The following is a 25,755-nucleotide window of genomic DNA, read 5'->3' on the forward strand; positions in this document are numbered from 1 at the left end:
GATCGCGACAAGCAGCAAAATCGCGAACGCGTACATTTTGCGCTCCGTAGAATTAAATGATAAAAAATGTAACCATATAGTATATATTAACACCAAATAAACCTCGTCGTTTCCGAAACCATTCCAGTGTGTCAATTATCCACCTTCATCCCAAATACAGACGATAAAAAAGAAAACTAAAAATAAAAGTGACAGTTGAGAAAAATTCACACACACATATCAATATGGAGGGGAGTGATAGTACCTACCACATACTAAAATTTGTGAAATTAAATCGATATCAATAATTATTGTGATAAGGTATATTATGTCTCTATACTTTATTTGTAGACGAGTGAAGTGAAAGTCGTTAATTTAATTTCAATTGAGGGTATAGGTTGAAAAGTCAGTTATCTCCACTTTTTTGAAATTCGTTATTAAATTTATTTGCAAGTATTTTCCTGCATACATTCATTTCATGTCTATAATAACATCTATTAAACTCAACTCGTTTTCATAGTTTGTACTGTGTACACTGTATGTAATTCCGCATGATACAATTGACTCTTATCCTCCGTGTTCGATAAAGATCATAATATACTTATATAGTTTTCTCAAAGTCTGTGTATTTATTTAATTTATGTTTCACTACACTACAGTCATTGGGCCTCCTGTGGGTGTATTTTATACACAAGGCGACTATCGACGGTAGTTTATCATATTTATTATTTAGGTATTATAATTGTTACAATAAGTTAGCCGTCTAAACTGTCAAAACTGTCTATCTTGCTCTAAAAATTAACACAGCCAAGAGAGGGGTTGTTAAAACATAGCGCTTTTTGTCAGTTTAGAGACGGTTAACTTATTATAGCAATCAATCGTCGATAACCAGCGATATCCGCCTTGTGTATCGAACATACCCAATGGTATGTTATACAGTGGAACCCCGACCTACCCTACCGTTCTCGCATAAATCGTACCGCACGGATCGTTAATTTTTGAAAGTCCCGCCAAACACCCTTAAGAACAATGTTAAAATAATAATCCCGCATTAACCGTTCCCCGATTTATCGTTTTCCTCGATCTATCGTCGAAATATTATGGTCCCGTCACAAATATTATCCCGATTGACCGTTTTTGTTGAATATTTTTCATTCCGCTTTAGTAGAATTGTTTATGATTACAGACTATTACATTACAGACCTTTCAGTCGCGTCGCTTTGTTTGCACAGGTCCGTCGACGCTGAGTCAGGCTTGCCTCGCATCTCGTATCACGAAGTTTTATAAGTCGCAACTAAAATGCCCCCCATGAAGATAGCTAGAACTCTAGCTAAGAAACTGAAAATAATTCAAGACGTCGAAAAAATCCAAGAGGAAAACGATTTTTTTTTATATAGGTATATCCCGCATTTATCATTTTTTTTCTGGGTCCCTTGAAAATCGTAGAATCGGGGTTTCACTGTAGTATAGGTACTATGTATATTACATTATTATATAATATTTATTTTAATTAATATCATAGTAATATAATTATCATATCAGTAGCGAATATCGTATTTTTTACTATCTACGTAATATTTAGATTAAAATCGGAATCGGAAGTAAGATGCAATGTCGGTTGCAAGTTGCAATCCAGCAGATAATAATAATTATGTTAATAATAACTATACTTAATATATTAAGAATTATTATTGATAGTTTTCTAATATTTATATTGTGCCAAACGTTATTATATTATATTTCACCATTTACATTATTTGTAATAATTAGACCTTGTTCGAAAGGCGGTTTATGCGAGTATAAAACTCGAAATGACCGTTTTGCAGATAGTTCTCTTTACAACCAGTGGCATCAATCATTATTAACTATTAATTAATAAGGGTGATCTGTGAAAACTAGCATAATATTGAATGTGATAGGATAACTTTATTTGCTGCTGGCTTTCAAGAAAGAAATAATTATCTATCATGCAGGAAGAAAAAATATAAATACGAAAAGAAAACTACTTTTGAAGGAGTTTAAAAGTACATGTTACAGTGCTATGTAGTAGCATGAAAATTGGAAATTAAAAAAAAAAAACTTCAGTTGTCGCGAGTCCTCCGATTGGTGTAGTCGCTTGTTTCATATTTCTTGAAACACAGCATTATGAATATTTATGCTAAATAAGAAATTTAATTCACGGAACAAACAGACAAGGAAAACCGGTGCCAGTGATTTATGTAATTCTAGTATTTTATTGTAATATATTCCGGAATATTAACCATTGTTATTATGGAATAAAACAGGTGGAATTTAAAGCAGTGTTACTTTTTGTTTCTTACGGGAATAAGTGAAATTTGTGAAAAATAATAAAAGGTTTAGTACCTACTTATGTATTTATTATTTTTGTATAAGAGAATTAAATTAACTAGTATTTGAGTTAAACAACAATTGATATTATGATATTCTGTATATTTTGTTTTTCTTATATCAATACATATTGTAATAATTTGTAAACTATTTTTGATTCATTTAAAAATTAAACAGATGCATACATAAATTACTGCAATTTTCAGGGTGTACTTGCATGAACAACAAGCTCAGAGGCAAGACGTTAGTTTTGTGTCACATTTTTTCAAAGATAATTATCTCAATTTCGCGAAAATGTCTCTTCTAATGATCTAAATAAAGGCTGTACATTCAAAGATTGGAGTTGAAACAAAATGAGGAAAGGCTTATAAGATACTCAGCATTTGAGATCATTAACAAATCTGGCCAGTATTTGTATGTATCTATGTAAATTTCAATGGTGCTTTTTAGTTTGTAAAGTAGTCATGCATTTTGTAGGTCATAATAATAATATTAAATTCTAACTAATACTTGAATTGATATTATCAAATTCTGTAGGTAATACGAAGAAGCTTTAAATAAGGAAGTGGTGGTTTTACGTACCTCGAGGTCCGAGGAACTCAATCACTGACTTGAAGTCCCCAATTGCTACAAAAAATCACGTTAAAATTATACCGATAGTTAAATTTCTGGGATTCGATGTTTCACTCTCAAATTCCGAAAAGTACACAACTGTTTCAGACTATGGTATTATCTGATGAAGCTCCGGCTGCTTCATGAAAAATCGTCACTGATATCAGGTATTAGCGCCCACTTAGGCTCCTAATTATTGATGGGGTGTTGACCTGTGTGTCCCTGATAACTATCTTAGAAATATAGAGCATCAGTTGTTTATTCTCCCAAGGTGCAGAACCAACCTGCTACTGGTAATGCCAATTGGGAGAGCGATAACTATGTTCAACCAAATTGCTTCGGGTGTTGATATATTCCACTTGCGTGAGGGTGAGTAGATGGACGCTATTTTATAAATTCTTAAAATAGGGTCTCCTTAACAAACTCGGTGTACTTCTTTGAACCTCTGTATGTATAATTGTATTTTCACTGCTTTTGTATGTTTATATTATGTTCCCTTTTTATATTTTCATTTTTATCGCTTTTATTACTTTTCTTCTTTATAATAAGGTTTCGTGTCATGTTGTGAATGTCTTAAACTTATAATTTGTAATGTCCACAATATGTTAAAAAAAAATTGAAATCGAAACTGTCATGGGTTCGAATCCTGCTTGATGTAAATGTTCGTTTTTATCAATCATATTACTATAATATCATTCATTATATGACACGCATCTGGTCCAAGCAGCCCATTGAACTTAACTCTTTCCCCTCTGCGGGCCAGACAGTCTGGCCCGAAAGAATCTAATAATATAATATAATATATGTCATATTATGACCCAGTATAATCTGGTAGGAAAGTTTTTTTTATTTTTTATATTTTCATTATAAAAATAAGGATTTCTTTGAAAGTACAGTGAATTAGGAATATTGACATTTCTTATTCACTCGTTGGATCGGAAATTAAATTATTCTTTTATAAATACCAATATTATGCTACTTTAAGTTGTATGCCAGATTCTATTTGGAATAGGTACCTAACACTTATTTTGAAAATTATCAGAGTGCAATAGGTAAAAACGGTTAACTATTGTGGTAAAACGTGCCTCATATCAAAGCAGAAATGGTGATTTATTCTTCATCCAAGCCAATCAACAGACATAGATTATGTACCTACCTATTTTTGATTTGATAAAAACTGTTAAATAGGTGAGGTAAAGTAAATTCTGTTATCTATCACTAAACTTATCACCTACCCATGTCATCACGTCATGTTTACACTGAAAGTGACTCAAGCCCCAGTGGCTAACAACCTGTCCTATTCAGTTATGAATTGAATTTAAATTCAATCGATAATACATTACCAATATGCAGCGTATGGGGAAACAGCCTCAGAAACATACAAAATCTTGGACCTCGCGAGACTCGAAAACAAATCTATTGTAGTCTGGCCGAGTGCTTTACCAGTTAAGTTGCCGACTACATATTATCCGTATACTCCATATATACTCCAATTATCCATAGAGAAAATTACACATAGAAAGAACTTACGTGAGGGTGAGTTTAGATGGACGTTGTTTAACACAATATACACAGTATAATGATTATATTAAGTATGTATATAAACTATAAAGTATAATAATATAGAACAGGACCGATTTCTTTAAAGCAAATGAAGAATCCATTCGTAAAAAGATTTTAAAGGGTGCCTCGAAACAGTTCAAACCAGTCATAAAATTGAAAAATTATACTGCAATCATAAAAAATATATAACACTAGTATTTATCATAAATTATTAATTAGGTAAGTACAACATATTAACCAAAGCATAACAACATCCCTGCGATATAGTAACCAAATAATAATTAATGAAATAAGACCAAATGTTATACAAATCCCCAAAATCAGTCAGTGCGTCGTTCCATGTCCCTAAACCCGCCATGGTATACTGTATCTGTATAGTATTAGTGTATTAATAATATATATGTATACATAGGTAGGTATATTGTGAACACATATTTGTTATTATTCTATTACCTACCTATTGCTTCTATATATTTGTAAATTGTTCAGTAAATACAAAGTGAAAGCGAAAATTGCATATTTGTCTATTTTGCAAGTGATAAAAATTGTGACTATTAGGTATAACGTATGCATCATTTTAGTATCTTGTCAACAATGTTCGCATCGGTACTGTAAGTCGGTATTTGAAATATCCAAAGAACAAAACGGCATTCCCTGGAAATATCCATAATTATTAGGTACACATTCCTCATAATAATAATATTATGATGGGATTTTTTTAATTACCTACAAAATATTATAACTTTAATAAAAAAAAAATACAATGAGTTATAGTAAAGTTATACAGTTTAATTTATTTAGTCGATAGCTATATCTCTGTGACACCATTGTCAAAACTAAGTACTTACCCATTTATTACTACATTAGCGGCAGCGCTCGAAATGGACTGGAACGCACCGGAGCGCAGCTCCTGTTCGTGAAATCCTCGAGATTATCGCTCCGTCTCGTGGAAAAATAAAAGTTGCATTATAATTCGTGAATTATTTAAAAGTAATATAATCATTTACATATTTAAATATAGTTTTTAAAGTTTACACGAAACATATGGGAATCATATTAAAAAATAATATTTATGACGTGACACGTAAACCTCAATTATTGTTTTATTTTATTGTCAATTACCTTGCCAATTATGCCCAAATCTCGCACACGACACAAAACTGGCCCGTTAAACCGTATAATCTTGGCAGGTATATAACAAAAAATCGAATGCATACACAATTTTTATATAATATCTACTTTCATAAAATTATTACATAAATATGTTAATATTTTCGGAAAATTATCGAGCGCTCCGGTTCGTCAAATTGTCCATTTCGAACGCTGATTAGCGGTAAAGCCAATTTTGGTAAAGGTATGTCAACCAGCGACGAATTTCTTTGACACAATCGATTCATCAAAAGATTTAAAAGGAGTCTCGGAACAGTCCATACCAGTCATACAATTATTACATTGAAACGGTACTTATAAAATTGATCACTGATCAATTTTATAAGTACCGTTTCAATGTAATAATAATTGTATTATCACTCATTACTGCCATCTTCAATAATAATAATTATATTTTGTTAGATGATGTCATGTGATTCTATGAAAGAGATACCTACATTGTTATTTTTTTTAAGCAGTTGGTAGTTGTAATTTATGGTTTTTTTTTTATCGTGGAGGCCTCAAAGACAGTCAATTTCTCGGGCTTCTGAGTCCCTCAACCCGCCACAGATGGTAAACAAAAAATATATCCATTTTGTAGAATTTACTATATTATTACAGCATCTGTTTATGAAATATAATTATTCTACCAAGTAAATAGATACTAACTCAATTGGTTAAAATTTGATTTGCAGGCGAGAATTTTTTCTACTTTGCAATGCCGGCAGATTCATTATTATCATGTGAAATATATTTTATTATTTATGAGGTAAACGTAAACTACTGACACGTGATATTTGACACCTTGGGTTTATTATAATATTATTATTATTATTGAAGCTAAAAACAAAGCACTTGCAGTCGGCCATGGTCAACTTTTGACCGACACAAGAAAACGGTTGAAATATGGTCACAATATTAATTGAATTGGCGTTTACGTGGTACAACTCCATTATATTTGTTGTCAAACAAGGTTATTCTACTTAATTAAAATAAAATTAAGAAAATAGTTTTGTTTCAAAACCAGCACAATATTAATGCTCGAATTGATATACATAAAAAGGATTTCAAGTTTTACGCATTTCTACAGTGGGTATAGATAAACCGACGTTTTTTTAATATTAATTGAGTACCTATAAAATATGAATTATTCAAAAATATTTTTTATAGCGTGATGGTTAATAATTAAACTGCATTTTAATGTGAAACATAATAATAACATAAGTGTGATCGAGAAAATTCTAGAAATAACCAGAAAAGGTGAGTTTCGAATCTCGAGAAATATTTTTTACGAAATTATCAGAATTCTCATTTCTTGATAAATCATCAGTGAGAACTGGATTAAAAAGTTAAAAAATATTTGAAAGAAAAGCTCTTTTAAAAAAAAAGAAGTTTTAAAATTCGCAAGTACCTAAATAAGTTTTTCGTAAGAAAAGCAAAAAAAAAAAATATGGTCTCGAAAAGAGTAAGAAAATAAATAAAGATATGTTTTGTAGTCTCGAGAAACAAAAAAAATCATGAAATAACAAATTCTTACCATATCGGATGATGACTCCCTTTAAGACACACACATTTTATTATCATTATTTTTTTGATTATTACTTTGTTTTTAGATACGTATTGATAAATTAAAATACTATGTGAATAATATATTGCCATTGGATGCTCCTGGTAGGTTGAGCCTTCACCTTAACTTTAAAATGTGCAAACAAAACAACATTGGTAGGTGGGTAGGTTAGGCACCTGTATTATTTTATCCCGATATGTCACTGTAAAGACACATCTAATATGAATTTTCTGTTACTGTCTCCAGGGAAGTGGACAACCTTTAACCTCCTTCAAGATGGAGTCACTCCATGATGATGCGTCCATTCCTACAATTCCAGAGTTCTTCAAAGGAAAATCTATCTTCATCACAGGAGGAACAGGTAACAGCTGCTTAGGATGCATTAATTCTTTGTATTTTTTTGTGTGGTAAATGGACTCAAGATCAGTAGAAATATGGGTAGCTGCAGTGATGTTCTGCGTGGGTAGGCATGTCATACATTGCTTGGGGGCGACAAATTAAGAAAGGAATCCGAATAACCATTGAAAGTAAATCCTGTGGAGTCATCATTCTTTTCGCCTGCGGACCTTATATTGTGTTTATGAGTGTAAATCTGTTTGAGTATCGTGAAATAATAAAATTTAGTGAAAAAAATAACAAATTTACATCAAATTTGAGACTAAAAATAGTAAGGGATGACACTTCGCTTGGGTGAGTCTACTTTGATTACAATAGTTGAAGAACAGGCTGATAAATAAAGTGCTCAACCATCCCATTGACCGTTATTATTTTATGGCGGTGTGGAAAAAACCATTCACTAAGCTGGCTCTCACAACTAAGCTCACCTCATCTGCTGCACAGCCATAAATCAAACCTTCTAGGGACGTCATTTCGATGTTGCATATGAAGACCACGCAAATCTACTTAGCGAAAGTAGCTCGTAACCATAAGCGGTATAGGAATGACCAATTCGTAGGTGTGCATATGCATTCTGGTGTCTTCGACTTGGAGCCCGAGACGCATGCGATTTGTTGATAGCTGCACTTAACTAGATATTTTTTTCAAACTAAAAAGTCACATTCGACCAATCTGCGGAGCTCTATTTGGCAACGTGTGGTTTGTGAATAACGATGACGTCACATCGACGTATTCGACACGTAGTAGACTAGACGAATTTTGATGTGCGAGCCTACAGCCTAGCCACAATAAATAGCCACGGTGTCTACGTCTACAAGGGCCTAAAATATTATACTTAAGAAATAGTAGGCACTGAAACAACAAACGAACGAAAAAATTAATGAGTGTGTGTTGGAAAGTGAAACTTAACTTAAAAAAGTAGGTAGCAAAAAGATTAACAAATGGTATATATTTAATATCATGTCATCTCATAAACAAAAAGCTTAGATACCAAATACCTAATACTGCCATCTGTTTTAATAATTGTTATTGATTTTAATCGCAATTATTACCTAGGTATATTACTTTTCGCTTCGGACGCGAGAGTCCTAGTATTTTTTTTAGCTTGACATGAAATATTTTTTCTCACATGATCCATCTTTTTACAAGGAAAAAAGTATTCCATAATATTTATTTAATAGCTGAGAAAATTTACTCAACTCAGCTACTTACTGGTCACTTGTATCCATTCAATCTTACGTGGCTATTACAATTTATTGATTCTGACAACATTTTATTGCTTACCATTAAAAATAGTAGGCAATAATGTAGTAATATAGCAATAAATCATTATTATCTACGGTACTTATTGTAATAGTTACCTGTATAGTTTTAATGCATTTATCAAACAATGCGTAAATTTAATAATAAAATATCATCTGTAAGGTCAAATGAATAGGTCACAGTAAAGTGTCAATAGTGACATCTAATAGAATAAGTATGCCGTGCTGCATTTCTGTCATAATTTATGATAATATATAGGACCGCCACAAGCAGTGCAGCTGTCTGTGTTCTAAAAAAATACCACCCTAAGATAGAATTTAAAAAAGTAAATTACTATGTTCGATTCTAATCAGAGTATATGGGGCTCGGCGGAGTGAAAGTTGTATTATAATATAGATTTTTTTACGAGGACCTGTTAAACATTTGCTTAACTGATTGGGTCCTTTCACTGTATCAAATACACATTGAAAATAAACTTGTATTTTTGACCAGCTGTGGGTTTAAGCCGGCGACTGTTCTACACATTATAGGTCATGGCCCCCACAAGGGAGGGCTGATAGGGCTCTAGCCTGGGGGCTCGGGCTCAGGAGGGGCCCGGCGTGGCGAGTCGAACAGATAAATGAGACACATCACAAATTTGCTTTAATAGTAAAAAAGTCGCCCACGGCGCTGTTTTCTTTCATTAGTATTATTATTTAAAATTATGTGGTTGTACGATACAATTTTTAATTGTGTATCAATACTCGACATCTCCATAATTCAAATGGATGTATTAAAATATACAATAAACCACTAAATATACACATTAATTTTACCGCGTACACCGTTTGGAAAACGCTACTGTAAAGTGTCACACTGTCTTTATCCTTAACGATAGGTAGGTGGGCCTACCAATGTGGGTGCTAAAAAATAGTCCAGTAATTAAAAAAAAATGAGTGAAAACACAATTCAGCCTTAGAAATTCTATCTTACTCTAACGTATCTTGCGGAGATATAAGCATGCCGAATGCTTTCTCATCAGCACTTAATGGTTAATTTTTGTTCAGGCCTAAGAATGATGCTATATTCTTGTATCAAAACATAGAGCTAAGAATGAACCTTCTATGCCACATTGCTTTAGTCATACCCAGTAACAATACATTTTCTTGAGCAATTTTTAACACAGTTAATGCATTTATCATAATAGGTCAATGAACTCTTAGGGTATAGTTAGGAGGTTTTAAGTCATAATGTAGATAGCTGTTACGCTTTTATTATAATTAGGTAAAAACTATTATATGGCGTAGACATAGACATTGACCTTTAAAATAATCAATTGTCTATTGAATCATGTGCATACCTACCTAAACAATAGATTTTGGTAATAGAGAATTTGAATTATAATCAAGAGTGGTGCGTAATAAAGCTTCTTCATTTGTTATCACTGTTATTAGATTGGAAAACAACATTTTGAATTCTAAAGTAGGGTCAAATAATATGTCAAACGTAAATCAACCACACATTTGGGGTTTTTTTTGTAATAGGTATATACATACTTAACTAGAATCATTAATAATTTATAAACCTATGTCTTTGAAGTCTTCATTATTATAATATTATATGCGTAGACGCATATAATGGCGCCCGACGCACTGATTAAAAAAAACAACAATAGAATTTTAATTTCCCAAATAAATACACGCGTTCCAATGATTTATTATTTTTATTTTATATAAATTAAATTAACGTGGTTTAATTGCATTTATTTATTTAAGCACTTATTTTTTTTAACAATTTTTACAATATTCACAATACATAGTACACACTGCTTACTCCTCCACCTACAAAATAAAGGTATGTTGATTTCTTTTATGCATTGTATTATTGATTTAATTTAATAACACGCAAAAAAAAATTATTGCTTATTCCACTCTTAATAAATAAATCTGGACCGGTTTCGTCCTCCTCAGAGGGTCATTTTCAAGTGAATAATGAAACAGGCATTTGTCAAAACATATTCAAAAGGCGACACAAATAATCTACCAATAGGTACATTGAATTATCCGTCCAATAATACTTTGTCAATAACAATTAAATTTAAATTAATGAAATTGAATATTAATATTTCATAAATAAATATTCTAAATTAGGTACGGCATGTCAAATAAAAAATCTTTATTTAATTATATCAGTGGCAAAGACTCCATTCAAGCGATTTTTTAAAGCCTATCTTCTTAATAAAAACAATTATTAATTGTCTATTAACATTTAAATAATAACTTCATCATTTCATATTCTATAAAAAAAATATAATTTGCGAACAACCTGTCTGTAAGTATTTATTATAAATTGATTGTTGATTTAATCAACCAGACAGGAACATAGAAGTTCCACCAATACGTAACGATCTATAACACAACCTTATAAAGGCTTCAACTAATTTGGTACATGTCATGTATACAACACATACAAACAATTACACACATATTATTGTAATAGCGCCTGTACACATGCATGGAATTACTGTCGGCAATTTTGCTTATTTTAAACTGTCATGACAATAACTGTTTATACGTAAAAGTGCGAGGTTGTCATTTTATACTACTATCTGACAGGTCGTATTGAAAATCGGAGCTCAAAATGAGTAGTTTGTTTTTTTACCGGCATGTTCTCTATCGCTATCTCGCTCTCTATCGCTCTACTGCGCAGTTGCAGATCGAAAATAATCTTACTTGGGCGCAATAAATCATCACAATTTGGAATCTTCCAATCTTGTTTGATTTATGCACGCAATCTTGCCAACTGTAGGATAATACATATTAATTCCCCATACATTTTCTTACTGTGCACAGTACATCCATGCATATGTAAACGGGTATAAGAAACACGCACACAATGTTAAAACCAGAGGCTATAGGTATAAAAGCCTGACATGTTTACATTGAAGTATTTTTGTATTTAATATTTTCGTGCTGGACTAGTAAATTTTATGAACGAAAAAGGTGGTTAACACCATCTATTGGTATTTATTCTAATTTAAAAATAAACGATTATTGCAATATCTAATTGCAAAATGAACCCATTGTGATGATTGTCAAAGAAAGCAAGATATAATAACATCTACGGTGGATGATATAGTTATGTTACTTATTGTGCTATTTTTTTACATTTTCAGGTTTTATGGGAAAAGTATTAATTGAGAAGTTGCTTTGGTCTTGTCCAGATCTGAAAAAAATCTACTTACTTCTGCGGCCAAAAAAGGGAAAAGAGGGACACACCAGAATTGTGGACCTTGAAAAATCAGCAGTGAGTAAAATACATACGAAAACATAATTTCACTTTTGATTCCACTCAAAACTGGATCAACCCAGTTGTTTAAAATGTCCACATTTGACAAGTAAAGGAGACAAATAATATGAAATCTGTCTTATATTTTCATTTCAGCTATTTGGCAGATTAAGGGAGCGAAGTCCTGGTTTCTTTTTAGATAAAGTTACGTTTATTAACGGAGATGTCACACAAATCGGATTGGGTAATAAAATCTTCTTCATACTTACATTTATTACGTTGATTGAGAATTGTTTTGAGAATTTCATTAAACAAAATAATTTAATTATTTTAGGACTTTCCCCGGAGGACAGAAAGCTTCTCATCGACAAAGTTACGATCATATTCCACTCTGCGGCTAGTGTGAGGTTAGAAATTATTTCTCTATGTATGTCATAATTTGTACAACAACCTAAAAAATGCTCATAAATATAATGTTATGTTATAATAGAGAAATTGAATAATAAATGTTCTGTTTGTAAACTAAAAACGAATTTAAAGTTATTCAAAATATCATGTCATTATAAAAATATTCTGGGCTTCTTTGGCGAAGTTTGAAACACCTCTAATAGTGCAATTATTAGAAAAATTAATTAGCATTAGTCAGGGGCGGATCAATTGGTCAAAGGATAAGAGCGTTCATCCGGGCAGCGAAAGATGTGAGTTGGAATCTCACTCACACATTTTTTCTTATTGGTATGTTTCAGACGCATTAATTTTGTATTTTCAATTTCTTTTATTTTGTTAACTGTCAATTCATGTATTTTCAATAATACGAATCCAACATTTTTAAATCTTTTGTATAGTCAGTATTGAATAAAAAAAAAATTAAATCAATATTTTAATTATTTTCTAAGTTGATGTCTGAACCATTTCAGATTTGATGATACTCTTAAAGATGCAGTCATTATGAATACCAGAGGCTCCAGGGAAGTCATGACTCTAGCTAAAGAAATTAAAAACTTAGCTGTAAGTTTAAAATGCCATTTATTACAATAATCTATATGCTGTAAAGATTTATATACTTACATCAAGAGACAATAATAATTGTGATCTGAGGGTATATCCCAGATAGACATACAAGCAGCACCTTGGCCCTCACCAAATAAAAAGTTATTAATACAATTAATTAGTTATATTATAATCTACAATGGGTGTTTTCTCTGTTGTAGATTAATAAGAATATAATGTGTGTATGGATGACGATCGACTTATACAGAACAGTGAATATAGTATTATTCTGACTTGACCATTGTGTAACCATTGACGTCCCGTGGAGGTAGGCAGATTGAGCGTTGCTTGGGGGCGGCAGTTACTCGAAGGGCGGCAAATCGAGAAGAATCATTAGATATATATAGAAATAGGTACCTAAACTTAGTAATCGCGGAAATATCTCTCCAATAAAAAAATCAGCTCACTGGTTGGAAACAATATGTATTAATTAACGTACAATATTTAACCGGAGTGTTTCTTTGTCGGATTAGCGATGTCTAGCTTACTTCCGTTGTCCTTGGACGTCACATCCTTGATGACCAGCAATAACACATGCAGATCTGAGAATTATATTTGAATTATCGTTAGGAGCATACGCACCTAATTAATTTATCCATATATGTTTGCCAGTCACTCGCGAGTTTTGAAAGTTGTCAGGTGTATATTTAAATGTATTTGAAAACCGTGGACTCGCAATATTGTCTATTGAAGTAGAGATGGTATTTAAATTAGATTTAGTGGTATATATTTTGTTAGTAATGTATCCATACAACACATTTCTTAGATATTGGAGTCATGGAAGGGTGATAAAAGATACTGTATAAAAAATGGGGTGGCATTTTGGCTAGGGACGTCACTGTGTGTAACACATCTAGTGATCAAGCTACCGAGAGGCATGCTTGTGATACCTACTTGTTTGACATACAGTAAAACACCAATTTAACATTTTCTAATGGAAATTTAGTTTTTATGAAATAATCATACAAATTGATTTTGAGCATTTTATGTCAATGTGTTCTTTTACCTTTTCAAGAATGTTGCTTAAATCTTGAAGCGACAATGTTTTTTTTACAGAGACATTATTTGAACAGGTAGCCTTGGTCTTAAATACTGCAGACATGTCTATAAATAGAAACACATAGCATGACTATGGAATTGATTTCAGTGAGTTCATAGAGTTCATTTTAATTTTAACACTTAATTTTAATTTAATTTCCAATATTTCAGATAAATTACAGGAAATAAAAATGTAATACCGTGAATCATACTAAAATGAGCTGTATTAAAACGGACTGCAGAAACTATATGAAAGAAACAGCAAAATTTGAATTCCGGGAATGTTAAATGGGGGTTCCACTGTATTATTTGTTCCGACCATGTCCGATCCTAATAGGATCATATGGGCCTCCACAGAGTAGAGGTTTTGTATTAACAGATTTTGTTTTTTTACGAGAAATGGATGTCAGCCACTTGCTCAACCTATTAGGTCCATACCCTGACTCACACACAAATTGAAAAACAATATGTGTACTTGCCAGACCCAGGATTCGAACCTGAGACCCACGGCGTGATAGTCCAACGCTTATGCCGCGCGGCCAACGTGGGTGTTGTTATTTATATTATTTAAGATGTTTTTATTATACTTTCCATTAACACAGTAGTAGTCATCAACCTTGTTATACCTACCGCCCACTTTTGTATCTCTGTTAGTAGTAAAATTTCTAACCGCCCACCGGTTCCACAGTAATGGTGATTTTGATCTTTATAAAACAACTTACTGTAGTTAAATCCATGTTTTTATTTATACTTTGCATACATAGAAGCATGAATTTTGATGAAATTACATTTAATTAAATTATTAATGGGATCCCTGAGGCTGATGCTGCGCTAAATACTGGATATCCGGCTCAATTTTTGTGAGTAACAAACGAAGGTATTTTCTTTCGGAAATATTCAGGCACTTTGCCATAGGTTTTCATATCCACCGCTATCGAGTTTATGTTTACTTTCTTCATCATATCTAATTTCTAACAGTATTTCTTGGCAAGTTTTATCAGCCTCTCCAATATTTGCGGTAAAAGGATTTTCCATCCTTCCTTCAATTTCAAAATATCTTCAACCCTTACCGCCCACCATGAAAGCTGGAACGCCCACTAGTGGACGGTAGGGACCAGGTTGACTACCCCTGCATTAACACATTGATGACACTTTCTCAGTTAATAATGTCTTTAAAATGTATTTAACAGGTACTGCTGCATGTGTCTACAACATATTGTAACACGGATAAGAATCCCGTTCTTGAAATTCTCTATCCTCCTCACGCTGACTGGAAAAGCACCATACAAATGGCAGAGACCATGGATGAACACATGCTGAAAATTCTTACACCTAAGTAAGTACGTTAGTTATCTTTTTCACTCTTAAGCGGAATATATGCGGATCCACACTTACCTTAACAGGTTTTTTTTTACAATGTTCACTCAACTTTCTCGAGCTAAAACACAGGTTGGAAAAATAAAATGTGAATTTCGCGAGACACATTATTCAAATCTGCATGCACAGCTCCAGAAACGGGTACTCTACTACTACACCATCACGGGTGAAACGTATTGGTTTCAATCTTGGGTCTGACAAATTCTCATTTTATTCAATGTGTGTTTGAATCCAGAGTATGATCCTAATGGATATTATTCTCGTAAAAATAAAAATCTGTCAATTCAACCTCTATTCTGTAGAGGCAAACAATATGGTTCTCTTAGGATCAAACATGGTGATGTAATATTGTGCAATGTACCTACATAATTATTTTTGTAATTTATATGCTTTCAGGTATATTGCTGGTCTTCCAAACACATACACGTTTAGCAAGAGTTTGGCGGAGCATGTTGTAGAAGATTTGAGGGGAGACATGCCGGTTGTCATCTTCAGACCATCTATTGGTAATTAAATGCACTAACGATAATAAATAAAATAAATATTCTTTATGTTGTGGCACTGAATTGCGAATTACAATGGTAGTGCTAGTTATTGGTTATTTTGAAATGCAGCGTGGTAATGTGTCCACAATAAATAAAGATTTAGAGCCGACTAATAGTGGGCCTTGAGGTAGTTATTAAATTCACTTTGTTTAATTATGATTAGTAGCAGTTTTATCCACTTGGAAGGATAATGTGAACTAAAATACAAAAACAAAAAGTATATTCTAAACCATTCAATCTTTGAAATTGATATGATCAAAATTAAATGCATTTTGATATTGAAAATAAAAATTGGCTATGATTTCTCATTTATAGTAATCCTTATTAATGACACATCTAACTGCTCTTATAGTTTAAACCCATAATCTTGATGTGCGGCTTCAGTCATTATGTAATATAATGACAATGATTTTAGTTCAAATAAATTAACACTCTATGACTCTTGTTATGTTTCAGTTGTATCGTCACTAAGCGAACCAATGCCTGGCTGGATAGAAAACTTCAATGGACCGGTTGGATTGCTAATTGCCAGTGGGAAAGGTATGCCCTACAATTATTGTTTTAATTTTTAATCCCATTCAAATAATGAAAGAGACAGATCAGGTAATTCAATAAAAGGTTATCAATAATGCCAACAATGATGTTAATTATTTTACAGTGTATGGAATTCTTACAAGACGACTATGTAATTTTGAAGCCCCCCCCTTCAAAAATATCAGTTGCACTGGGCTTCGCAGTCTCTCAGGATAAAATTGACTATGATTGCTGAATTTTATTTTCCTATAAAAGCACAATGGCCAAAGAATCACTCTGAGTGATGAACGCCAAAAATTATATGTCCAAATGTAAACATTAAATTACTTATAATAATTGTGTTGCAGGAATCATGAGATCGATATATTCAGAACCGGATATCAAGGCAGACTACATGCCGGTGGACATAGCAATCAAAGCGATGATCGTCGCAACATGGAGACACGGAGTTCAAAAGTAATATATTAAATTACAAACTGTTGCCTGTCAAAGTCACTCAGTTCATTTCACTGACACGTCTTGTCAGATGATTACGAACGATATAATTATAACTCTAATTCCTGGTAGCATATTTTTAGAATCCTGGTAAACGAATCTTCAACATAATTGTGGAAACAAAGCACCTTCTGTATTGGTATAATGTTTGCAGGGGCAGCAAATGTAACCCGATGCCTGTGTACAACTGCAGTTCAAGCACATTAAAAGACGTCACTCTTCAGGAAATCATAGACATGGGTCAGACTATGGTCAGCGAACTGCCGCTAAATGATATTCTGTGGATTCCGGGCGGCGGAGTTACTCGTTACAGGGCATTGCATTTTATCAAGGTAAGTATCTATTATAAAAAATAACACTAAAAAATATTAATTACAGTTTTCTCTTAACTCTCAGAGGTACAAAATCATCAGATTGAGGCTTATGTAACATTTTTTGTGATACCATGTATTCCAATTTATAAGCCTGAATTGCATGGTGTTGCCTTTCAACAACAAACTGTATTATTCTTTATACTCTTTTGTACTAATGAAATTTTATTTTAAAACTTGTATTTCTCTGCAGTTGACAAATAATTATTATGCGGTCAAAATAGTTCTAGTGTTTATTCACAGGTGTCACTGTTAATTTATTGTGTGATCGATTAGAAAAATAATTATGTAAATCAAAGAGGTCCCATTTAAGGGTTAAATACTAATTCGATGACAGATTTTCAAAACTTAGTGCTGCTGTTATTTTCATTAGGCACAGTAAAATGAGTTCCTAATTAAATTATATGTGGCTATAGTCAAATATAGTAAGTTCAAAACCACACCACATTTCCACTGCAGTACTGGGCAGCCAGTATTAAATATATTATACTTACTTAATTTGGATCACACCCACTGTGGTGACAGAATGTTTGCTTCTTTCTGTAGACGAGATGCGGGTTTCAATCCCTCGTTTGGTAAATTTACATATGTGATCCAGAGCATGTATAATATACTTACCATTTTGTTAAGAGCATGTTTAATGAAGAGCTAATAGTAGGCTTACCATACGTCCCGGTTTGACCGGGATCGTCCTGGTGTCACACATTGGTCCTGGCGTCCCAGCCGGTTTGGCATTTTGTCCCGGCTGTTCCACGTGTATTGAATATTAAATTGTCATGATTAACCGTAGTAACGTATATGTGATGAGACAACGGGGAAGGGTGCGAAAAAAGTTCATTCAATACAATAAATAATTTAAATTTCTGCTGCAGCAGCCTGCATTCTTCTTTTGTGGGTAGGTACATAATTTTAATAATAAAACAATTTTTGGTGGTTAAATTTGTTTCTTTGCCATATATCCCATTCCTGTCCCGGTTTAGAGTTTCATGATAAATTATGGCAAGCCTAGCTAACAGCTATTTATCAAAGACTCTTTATTTTAGCGTTTACCTTAAAAATACCAGTGATGAAGATTCATTACCATTTAACGCTAATATTCACTTTAAATTATGAAATCATTTAATTATGATAATTTATTAACCATTTTTGCTGTGAAAATAATATATTATTATTATCAAGGCATACATCAACATCAAGCATGATATAATTTATATAATTTTTACTAGTATATAATATCTACAGTGGAACCCCGATCTACCGTTTTCGCATAAATCATTTTCTCGCACAGATCGTTCATTTTTAAAAGTCCCGCCAAACACCCATAAGAACAATGTTAAATAATCTCGTATTAAGCATTCCCCGATTTATCGTTTTCCTCGATCTATTGTCTAAATATTATGGTCCCGTCACAAATATTATCCCGATTGACCGTTTTTGTTGAATATTTTTCATTTCGCTTTTGTAGAATTGTTTATGATACATACAGACCTTTCAGTTGTGTCGCTTTGCTTGCACATGACGGTCGGCGCTCAGGCTTGCCTCGCATCTCATATCACAAGTCACAACTAAAATGCCTTAAAAAACTAGAACTCTAGCTGAAAAAAATTCAAGATGTCGCAAAAAATCTAGGAGAAAAAGGAGTTACCCTTAGACTATAGATACATCTAGACGCCACCCGTTGTATTGCTAAATGAAGCCGGGTGCCTTGCGTTTGGTTTGTGGGCGAGCGAACACATTCGTCTACAAATGTTCGAGACCATAGACCATTTCCCTAGTGCTCGCCCAAAGTGCTCGCACTAGACGCTCAGAATTAAAATATAATTTTCTATTTTTTTACGTAATATAGTATTTTTAAGCGGTCAAAATGCAACCATTAGGTAAAGATATTCACAATTTAAGTTATTTTAAAGAAACACTAGGTCACTGATATTAAAATATATAATAAAATACAAATAAATTATCACGAACATGTATCAACTTACCTATGAAAGGTAATACCATCTTCTTGCTTATCAGTACGGCTACCACATTTTAAGACAACACACAGAACCATCTTTTCTACTTAATTAACTAAAAATATTTACCATTGACTTTATGTTTAACACAAAAAATATCAATTTTAGCAACTCGAGCTCGCAAGTTATCGACGCTATGTGAAGCGTTTCGCCCCGATTTGATAGCGATACTTTTGGAAACAAGCCGACAGATATGTAGACCTTTTATCTTACTCTAGCGCGTGTCGCAGAGATTGTAAGGGTGCTGAATACTTTCTCACTCGCACTCATGCATCGTTTTTGTTCAGGCCTTGGAGTTACCGCTTTTATTGTTTCCGGCATTTATCTTTTATTTTTTAGGGTCCCTTGAACACCGTAGAATCGGGTGTTCACTATATTTAATATTATCTTATACATATAAGGAGGGAGATAGGGAAACACCTGCAAATAGATATTCTTAACTATAAATTCTTTAATTTTTCTTAACAGGTAATATTATTCCATCTCCTTCCAGCTGTATTAGTGGATATGGGCCTCAAATTCAGTGGACGCAAGACAATGTAAGTTAATTTATGTTATAGGAACCTCATATTTTTTAATATACATTTATACAGTAGATATAACCTCTGTAAGTAGTAATCATACCCCACAGCATATTACAAGTGTGACACACTTCAATATTTATGTTTTGTTATCAAAACAAAACAAAGTAGCAGAAGCGATCGTCAGCATTTCCTCAATCATAACCTAGATCAATAGTGTCTATTATAATTTATTTGATTGCGACAATGTCTCTTGTAATGTATGGCCTGCATTTGAATAAATATCATCATCCCTTCACCTCGTTAATTCGAAATCCAAGGGACACTGAAAATTTGATTTAGAATTAACAAAAATTTCCAATTTTCTTTTTGTCAATTTATATGGGACTATCCAGTATTGAAAAATAATGTTAAGTATGTATTATTTACCTGTGAAAAGAAGAATTTAATGGTGTGCAAGTTCGAAACATGTGTCTTATTTTTACATTATAATCGTGGACCCCTGCACTTTTCAGGTACATTGCTCATTCCCAGACACTCCACACCTTTACCTAGTCTAGCGATGAACACCTGGCCTGCAGTTATAAATACTGGTACTCACCTATGAGTTATTGTGACCGGTCACATCCACGAGTAGTTATCAAGACCGCGTGACTCAACGATTATAATTATTATGATCATTAGTGTCCGTTAATGTTGTCTTCGTTGTCTTGTCTTTTAAACATGCCACATCAGAATATTAGAGAAAACATTGCGTGCCTCAGATAGTTGCACTAATTCGTAAGTTCCACCGACACAAACCGTACACGTCGTCGAGGGGTTAATTTGTTGAGGAGGCAGTTCGACATCCAAATCATCCGGGTGTCATGATCTTCAGAAGAAATATTGCATTCGCCATAATTTGTATTTTTTTCATTCTTATGGGGGAGGGGTACAGACATGGCCCCCCCGAGGGGGGGCTGACAGGGCTCTAGCCTGGGGGCTTGGGCTTAAGGGGAGCCCCGGCGTCGCGGATCAACCAACCAAGTGAGATAAATACACATCACAAAAATGCACAAATAGTAAAAAAATGTTAGTTCACTTCGCATACTAACATTTAAAAATATGTGGTAGGGGGATGCAATTTTTGATTATTGTATGTCAAATTATCAAAAATACAAAAAATCGCTTAAAAAATACCCTTTTAATTTTACCTCGAACACCATTTGGAATACGCAACTGTAGATCGTCACACTACCTTTAACCTTCGCAATTGGTAGGGAGGCCCAAAAAAGATCCGAGCCTGGGGGCCCTCTTCAGGATGTGGGGGCCATGGCTACAGACCTGAAAACCCCACCACCTGTACACGGCATGCAGATACTTATCGCATAATTATAATCTGTAGGTATTATTGTGTGAAGACACCTTTGTAAACTCAGTATTCAACATACTTGTATCAGATACATACTTATTATATCCCTGTGTGAAGGTGGTTCTAGGGAAATATGTGACTAAATCAGATGTGTTACCATTATTGTTATTCTTCAGTGTTTGATATAGTTTTGATGTCCGAGATTATCTTAACGGTGAATTCTTGATTATTTTTACTATTTCTAGGTTGGTAAAGCTGCAACGTCGCATCTACATTGCCAACCTCGCCTTGCATTATTACATAACAAACCAATGGGTGTTTTGCAACGATCGTCTTGTGGGACTTCGCTCTCAGCTTAAATCCGAAGACAAAAAAGACTTCAGCTACGACTTTGAGCTGGAGGACATTTTTGCATTCTTCAAGAACTGTCTCATTGGAAGTCGGAGATATCTGCTCAATGAACCGGATGAGACTATTCCGAGGGCAAAGGCCCATTTCAGAAGGTAAGAAATTCACAGTGTTCAAGCTTTGAAAATATGCGGTGATTGTTTACTGTAAAATAAGTGCTATTAGCATCCTGTGGGGACTAAAGGGATCTGAAAGGCATTGTTAGCCTCGGGAGCAGTAGAAAGCATTACACCCGTTTCAGACGAGACACCGGTGTCGCGCTCGTATATAATAAGGAGGCCTTTGTATTCGAATAAAGGGTCCTTTGTATTATATTTATGAACGCCCGGAGCATCAATACATATTATATCACGTAAGCCGTAAGGAAAAAGGCGGACATTTGAGTAAAGTTGTACGTACTTGATTTATGATACTTCTCTATAGTCTCTAGGGTCATATGCACATTGGCGAAATAAAACGCAGAGTGATTGTATTAGGACTAGGTAAATACATATTTGAATTATTAAAACAAAAGTATCGAAAAACCTTATTTTTTAATTTATAATATTTTGCCCATCTCTATTGCAAATGTCATCAGTGTTTACTTATCCCCGTTTCAGCGCTCGTATATAATAAGGAGGCCTTTGTATGAACGCCCAGAGCATCAATGCATAATTTCGCGATATAAATTAGAACATAAAACTGGCTGCGGTCATAAAAACATGTTGATACCGCCTAAACCATGGCATCCTCAGAGGATCCAAGGCCATGCGGCCTGAATCATCATTGGGCTGATTCATGCAAACATGAACAGATCGACTGCGAGGCAAATTTCTAGCCCGTAAGCTTAGATGTATGGAAATTTATAGTCACCCTTTTGCAAGTTCTACAAAATTTAATAGAATCAGTCTAGCCCTTAATATAAATAAAATCCTGCATTTTTTTATACCTACATTAATTCTATAAGCAAGCCAAGTAAAACCTAGCGTCATTATAAATTCTATACTTAGTCAATTTAAAAAATACTTAGAAGCAAGCTGTAATTTTAAAGCCAATCAATAGCAAACGATTTTGTAGTTACCTATATAACTTAAAACAATTGTCAGCACAATATTTTAGATGCCAAAAATAGTAATTATTAAAACCTATCATTTTTAATATTATTACCTACATTTCATCCAATTTTGACCAATATTGGAAGCAAAGTTCCCAGCCATACAATGTACCTAATACCTAGAATATCTGATTTGAGATTATTTTGAAAAAAAAATGTATTTGTATACCTAGTTCAAATATTTCAAAATATGTAGCTAACAAGCAAAGAAATGCAGAAGGTAATAATAATTCCAAGAAATTCACAGCCCCTTTCCAAAGCATGTACCTAGAAAAGGTCTGAAATATGAGACCTGAGGTACCTACTTACAAGCCAGGTACATATGCCAGAGGCTGTTTTTGTCATTTTTCAGAGATAGAATAATTGTGAATTGTTTGTTGTGTATTATTACTACCTACTCTGCCCTACCAGCCCCTAATAGGGTCAGTCGGTTTTTGAACATTCGAGGAGCGTGACGTCGGCCGTGGCGTCGCGCTCGCCGACGTCACCGCCATTTTAAATTTAATTATTTTTTTTTTAAATATTTTCTACGCTGTACTACTTGACTGTAAATGTATTCCGACAAATAAACGCCCTGTTTTCGCCTATAATTCCGCGTTGTCAATCAACATAAGCATGTCCCCGAAAGAAGCCAGCAGACGATATCACCGTGACTGATATTACATCATCATCACGGGGGGTCTAGCGCTCTCATCCTACCTACCCCCCCCCCTTTCGGAGGTGACAATGTGTATCGGCGGCTTGAGAATGTAGCGGCCGACGGAAAAGTGTACCATACACGCTTTGACTCATTAGCTCGGGGCGTTCATAAACATAATACAAAGACCCTTTTATTCGAATACAAAGGCCTCCTTATTATATACAAGCGCGACACCGGTGTCCCGTCTGAAACCGGCTTTAAACAGCAAGCAATCAGATAGAGCCAAAAATTAACCAATTGGTAGACACCAGACTCATTGGTTATTGTTTTTTAATTTTACTGATTCCATTATTAATAATAGTGACCAACCTTAGTATTTTTATGTGGAATTTAATTTGAATTGTATTGTAATATCATTTTCAAATCGTTTTATTTTTAAGTAGTTTTTGAAATCCATACGTTAGATACACAGTACTTAACATAAATATTGTATTTTAAAAAGTTATCTTTGAAAAAAGGACTGTGAACTGAAAAAATTTGGGAACATATAAAAGTCAATTTATGATATGACTTATAGAACAAGGCCGCATTTACAGAATGTTGAAAACAGTTATGCAGAATTAACAAGTATACTATAATAACTAAACATAACTAAAATATTTGGCGTTAACCGGGTGTTAGTTAGTAATTAAGGTAATTAATATTCCTTGATTTAAAACACAAAAACCAATTGTCAATAATAACGCAATTTGATAAACATTTCATGTATGACCTGTAATTAGATAGTAGGCTCGTAGCATAATTGGTTAATGCACAGTTGGCGCGATACCAGTGGTTATACGGCTTCAAATCCTGTCGAGCATCGTATATTTTTTCAAATATGATTTTTTCTAGTGGGTACCTTTTGAGGTGTTTTCAAGTTATGTATGTTCAATATATGGAATGTTACATTCTCAAAATCTTGTGAATTATTCGTTGAATAAGAGAAATGGTTTATTAAAAATTACAAATTCATTAAACCTGAACTCACCCGTGCACTTGTACTGATTCAATCCTAGACACCTGAAGAAATTGATAATAATTATTGTTGACTGTTATTTGAATGTGAAAGAAATTCCAACTTCGTAATAAATAATTTTTACACACCACATTTGTGTGAGGTTTGATAATTTTGACAGAAAACAAGACATTCTCGAATCGGCGCCGTGCGAGAGAAAGCAATTCAATAAGCTCAATGTTAGTTTTAGTTGAGAATAGCAACCGTAACAAAAATCACATTCGCCCTGCATAATTGCTGTGCACTACAAGAAATAGTACCTAACTTTACTTATGAAGTCTTTTTTTTTAATTTCAGAATGTTTATTCTAGACAGAGTACTTCAGATGCTGTTCTGGGGTTTCATCTTCTGGTGGATTATTAACTGCGACTATACTTCAATGTGCTTGAAGAAAATTGGTTTTATATAGTACTTAATAAAAAAATTGTTAAATAATATTAGGTGTTTACAAATATCTTATATGCTATCAAGAAAAATGTCAACTAACAAAAAAATGGTTGTGAATTGACAACTGGTGCTCATAAAACCTTCAAAATATTATAATAGGGACAAAAAGGGACTTATTTTCCTTTGAGAGAGTTTTAAACTAAGCTCCATTGTGCCGAGTATCTTAAAAGCATCGACCTTTATATTATTGTAAGGGCAAAGTCTACTTATAATAAAAGTTTTGGATATAATACAGTTTGTGACGATCTCAAAATACAGCTGGGCTGGCCACTTTGCTTGAATAACAAATAATCACTATACACATCACATCATCCAGTGTTACCTAAAAGGTATTGTAAGACCTAAGGCGGAGGGCCTACAGAACGTGGTGTGGTTAGGGTGTGGAATTTCCAGCAGACTTATGTGGCATGCTCAATAGAAAATAAAAACAAGATTCAGATGCCCAGTGCCCAAAGTTTGTCTCAATTATAAATAGTCACGGTCTTGTTATAAAATGTAGTATCTTCCTATTTAATTTTGTTTACTATACTAATATGATTTGTCTTTTTATAATAAACGATTAATTATACACAGGGCTTTTTTTTAAAAAAAAAAGGTGCCGGAACTCACTTCATGTCAAGCTTTTTACTAAATAAAATTATATTCAAATGTCACTTAAATGAAATTTA

The 25,755-nt window shown here is 33.4% G+C and overlaps 1 protein-coding gene across 1 annotated transcript; it reads left to right on the top strand.

Moving 5' to 3' along the window:
- On the top strand, positions 1 to 25,505 carry LOC147065061 (putative fatty acyl-CoA reductase CG5065). The gene is made up of 14 exons (XM_085957020.1): positions 1 to 300; positions 7,466 to 7,580; positions 12,033 to 12,163; positions 12,302 to 12,389; positions 12,480 to 12,552; positions 13,063 to 13,153; positions 15,424 to 15,569; positions 16,007 to 16,116; positions 16,612 to 16,695; positions 17,037 to 17,145; positions 17,339 to 17,516; positions 20,039 to 20,109; positions 21,688 to 21,945; positions 24,938 to 25,505. Exons 2-14 carry the CDS (start codon positions 7,496 to 7,498, stop codon positions 25,047 to 25,049), a joined length of 1,536 nt encoding a protein of 511 aa, XP_085813146.1. The 5' UTR covers positions 1 to 300; positions 7,466 to 7,495; the 3' UTR covers positions 25,050 to 25,505.
- Positions 25,506 to 25,755: the final 250 nt, after the last annotated feature.

The sequence above is a fragment of the Rhyacophila brunnea genome, unplaced genomic scaffold, assembly GCF_057557595.1.
Source record: "Rhyacophila brunnea isolate RB1 unplaced genomic scaffold, BYU_Rbru_1.0 scaffold_6, whole genome shotgun sequence".
NCBI lineage: Eukaryota > Metazoa > Arthropoda > Insecta > Trichoptera > Rhyacophilidae > Rhyacophila > Rhyacophila brunnea.

What these genes read in the sequence shown, in the direction of transcription:
- LOC147065061 (XM_085957020.1), top strand. Translation starts at nt 7,496, where the DNA reads ATGGAGTCACTCCATGATGATGCGTCCATTCCTACAATTCCAGAGTTC. An exon ending in TGGACCTTGAAAAATCAGCA is followed by an intron (nt 12,164 to 12,301) that starts GTGAGTAAAATA and finishes TTTTCATTTCAG; the next exon opens with CTATTTGGCAGATTAAGGGA. An exon ending in CATCTTCAGACCATCTATTG is followed by an intron (nt 16,117 to 16,611) that starts GTAATTAAATGC and finishes GTTATGTTTCAG; the next exon opens with TTGTATCGTCACTAAGCGAA.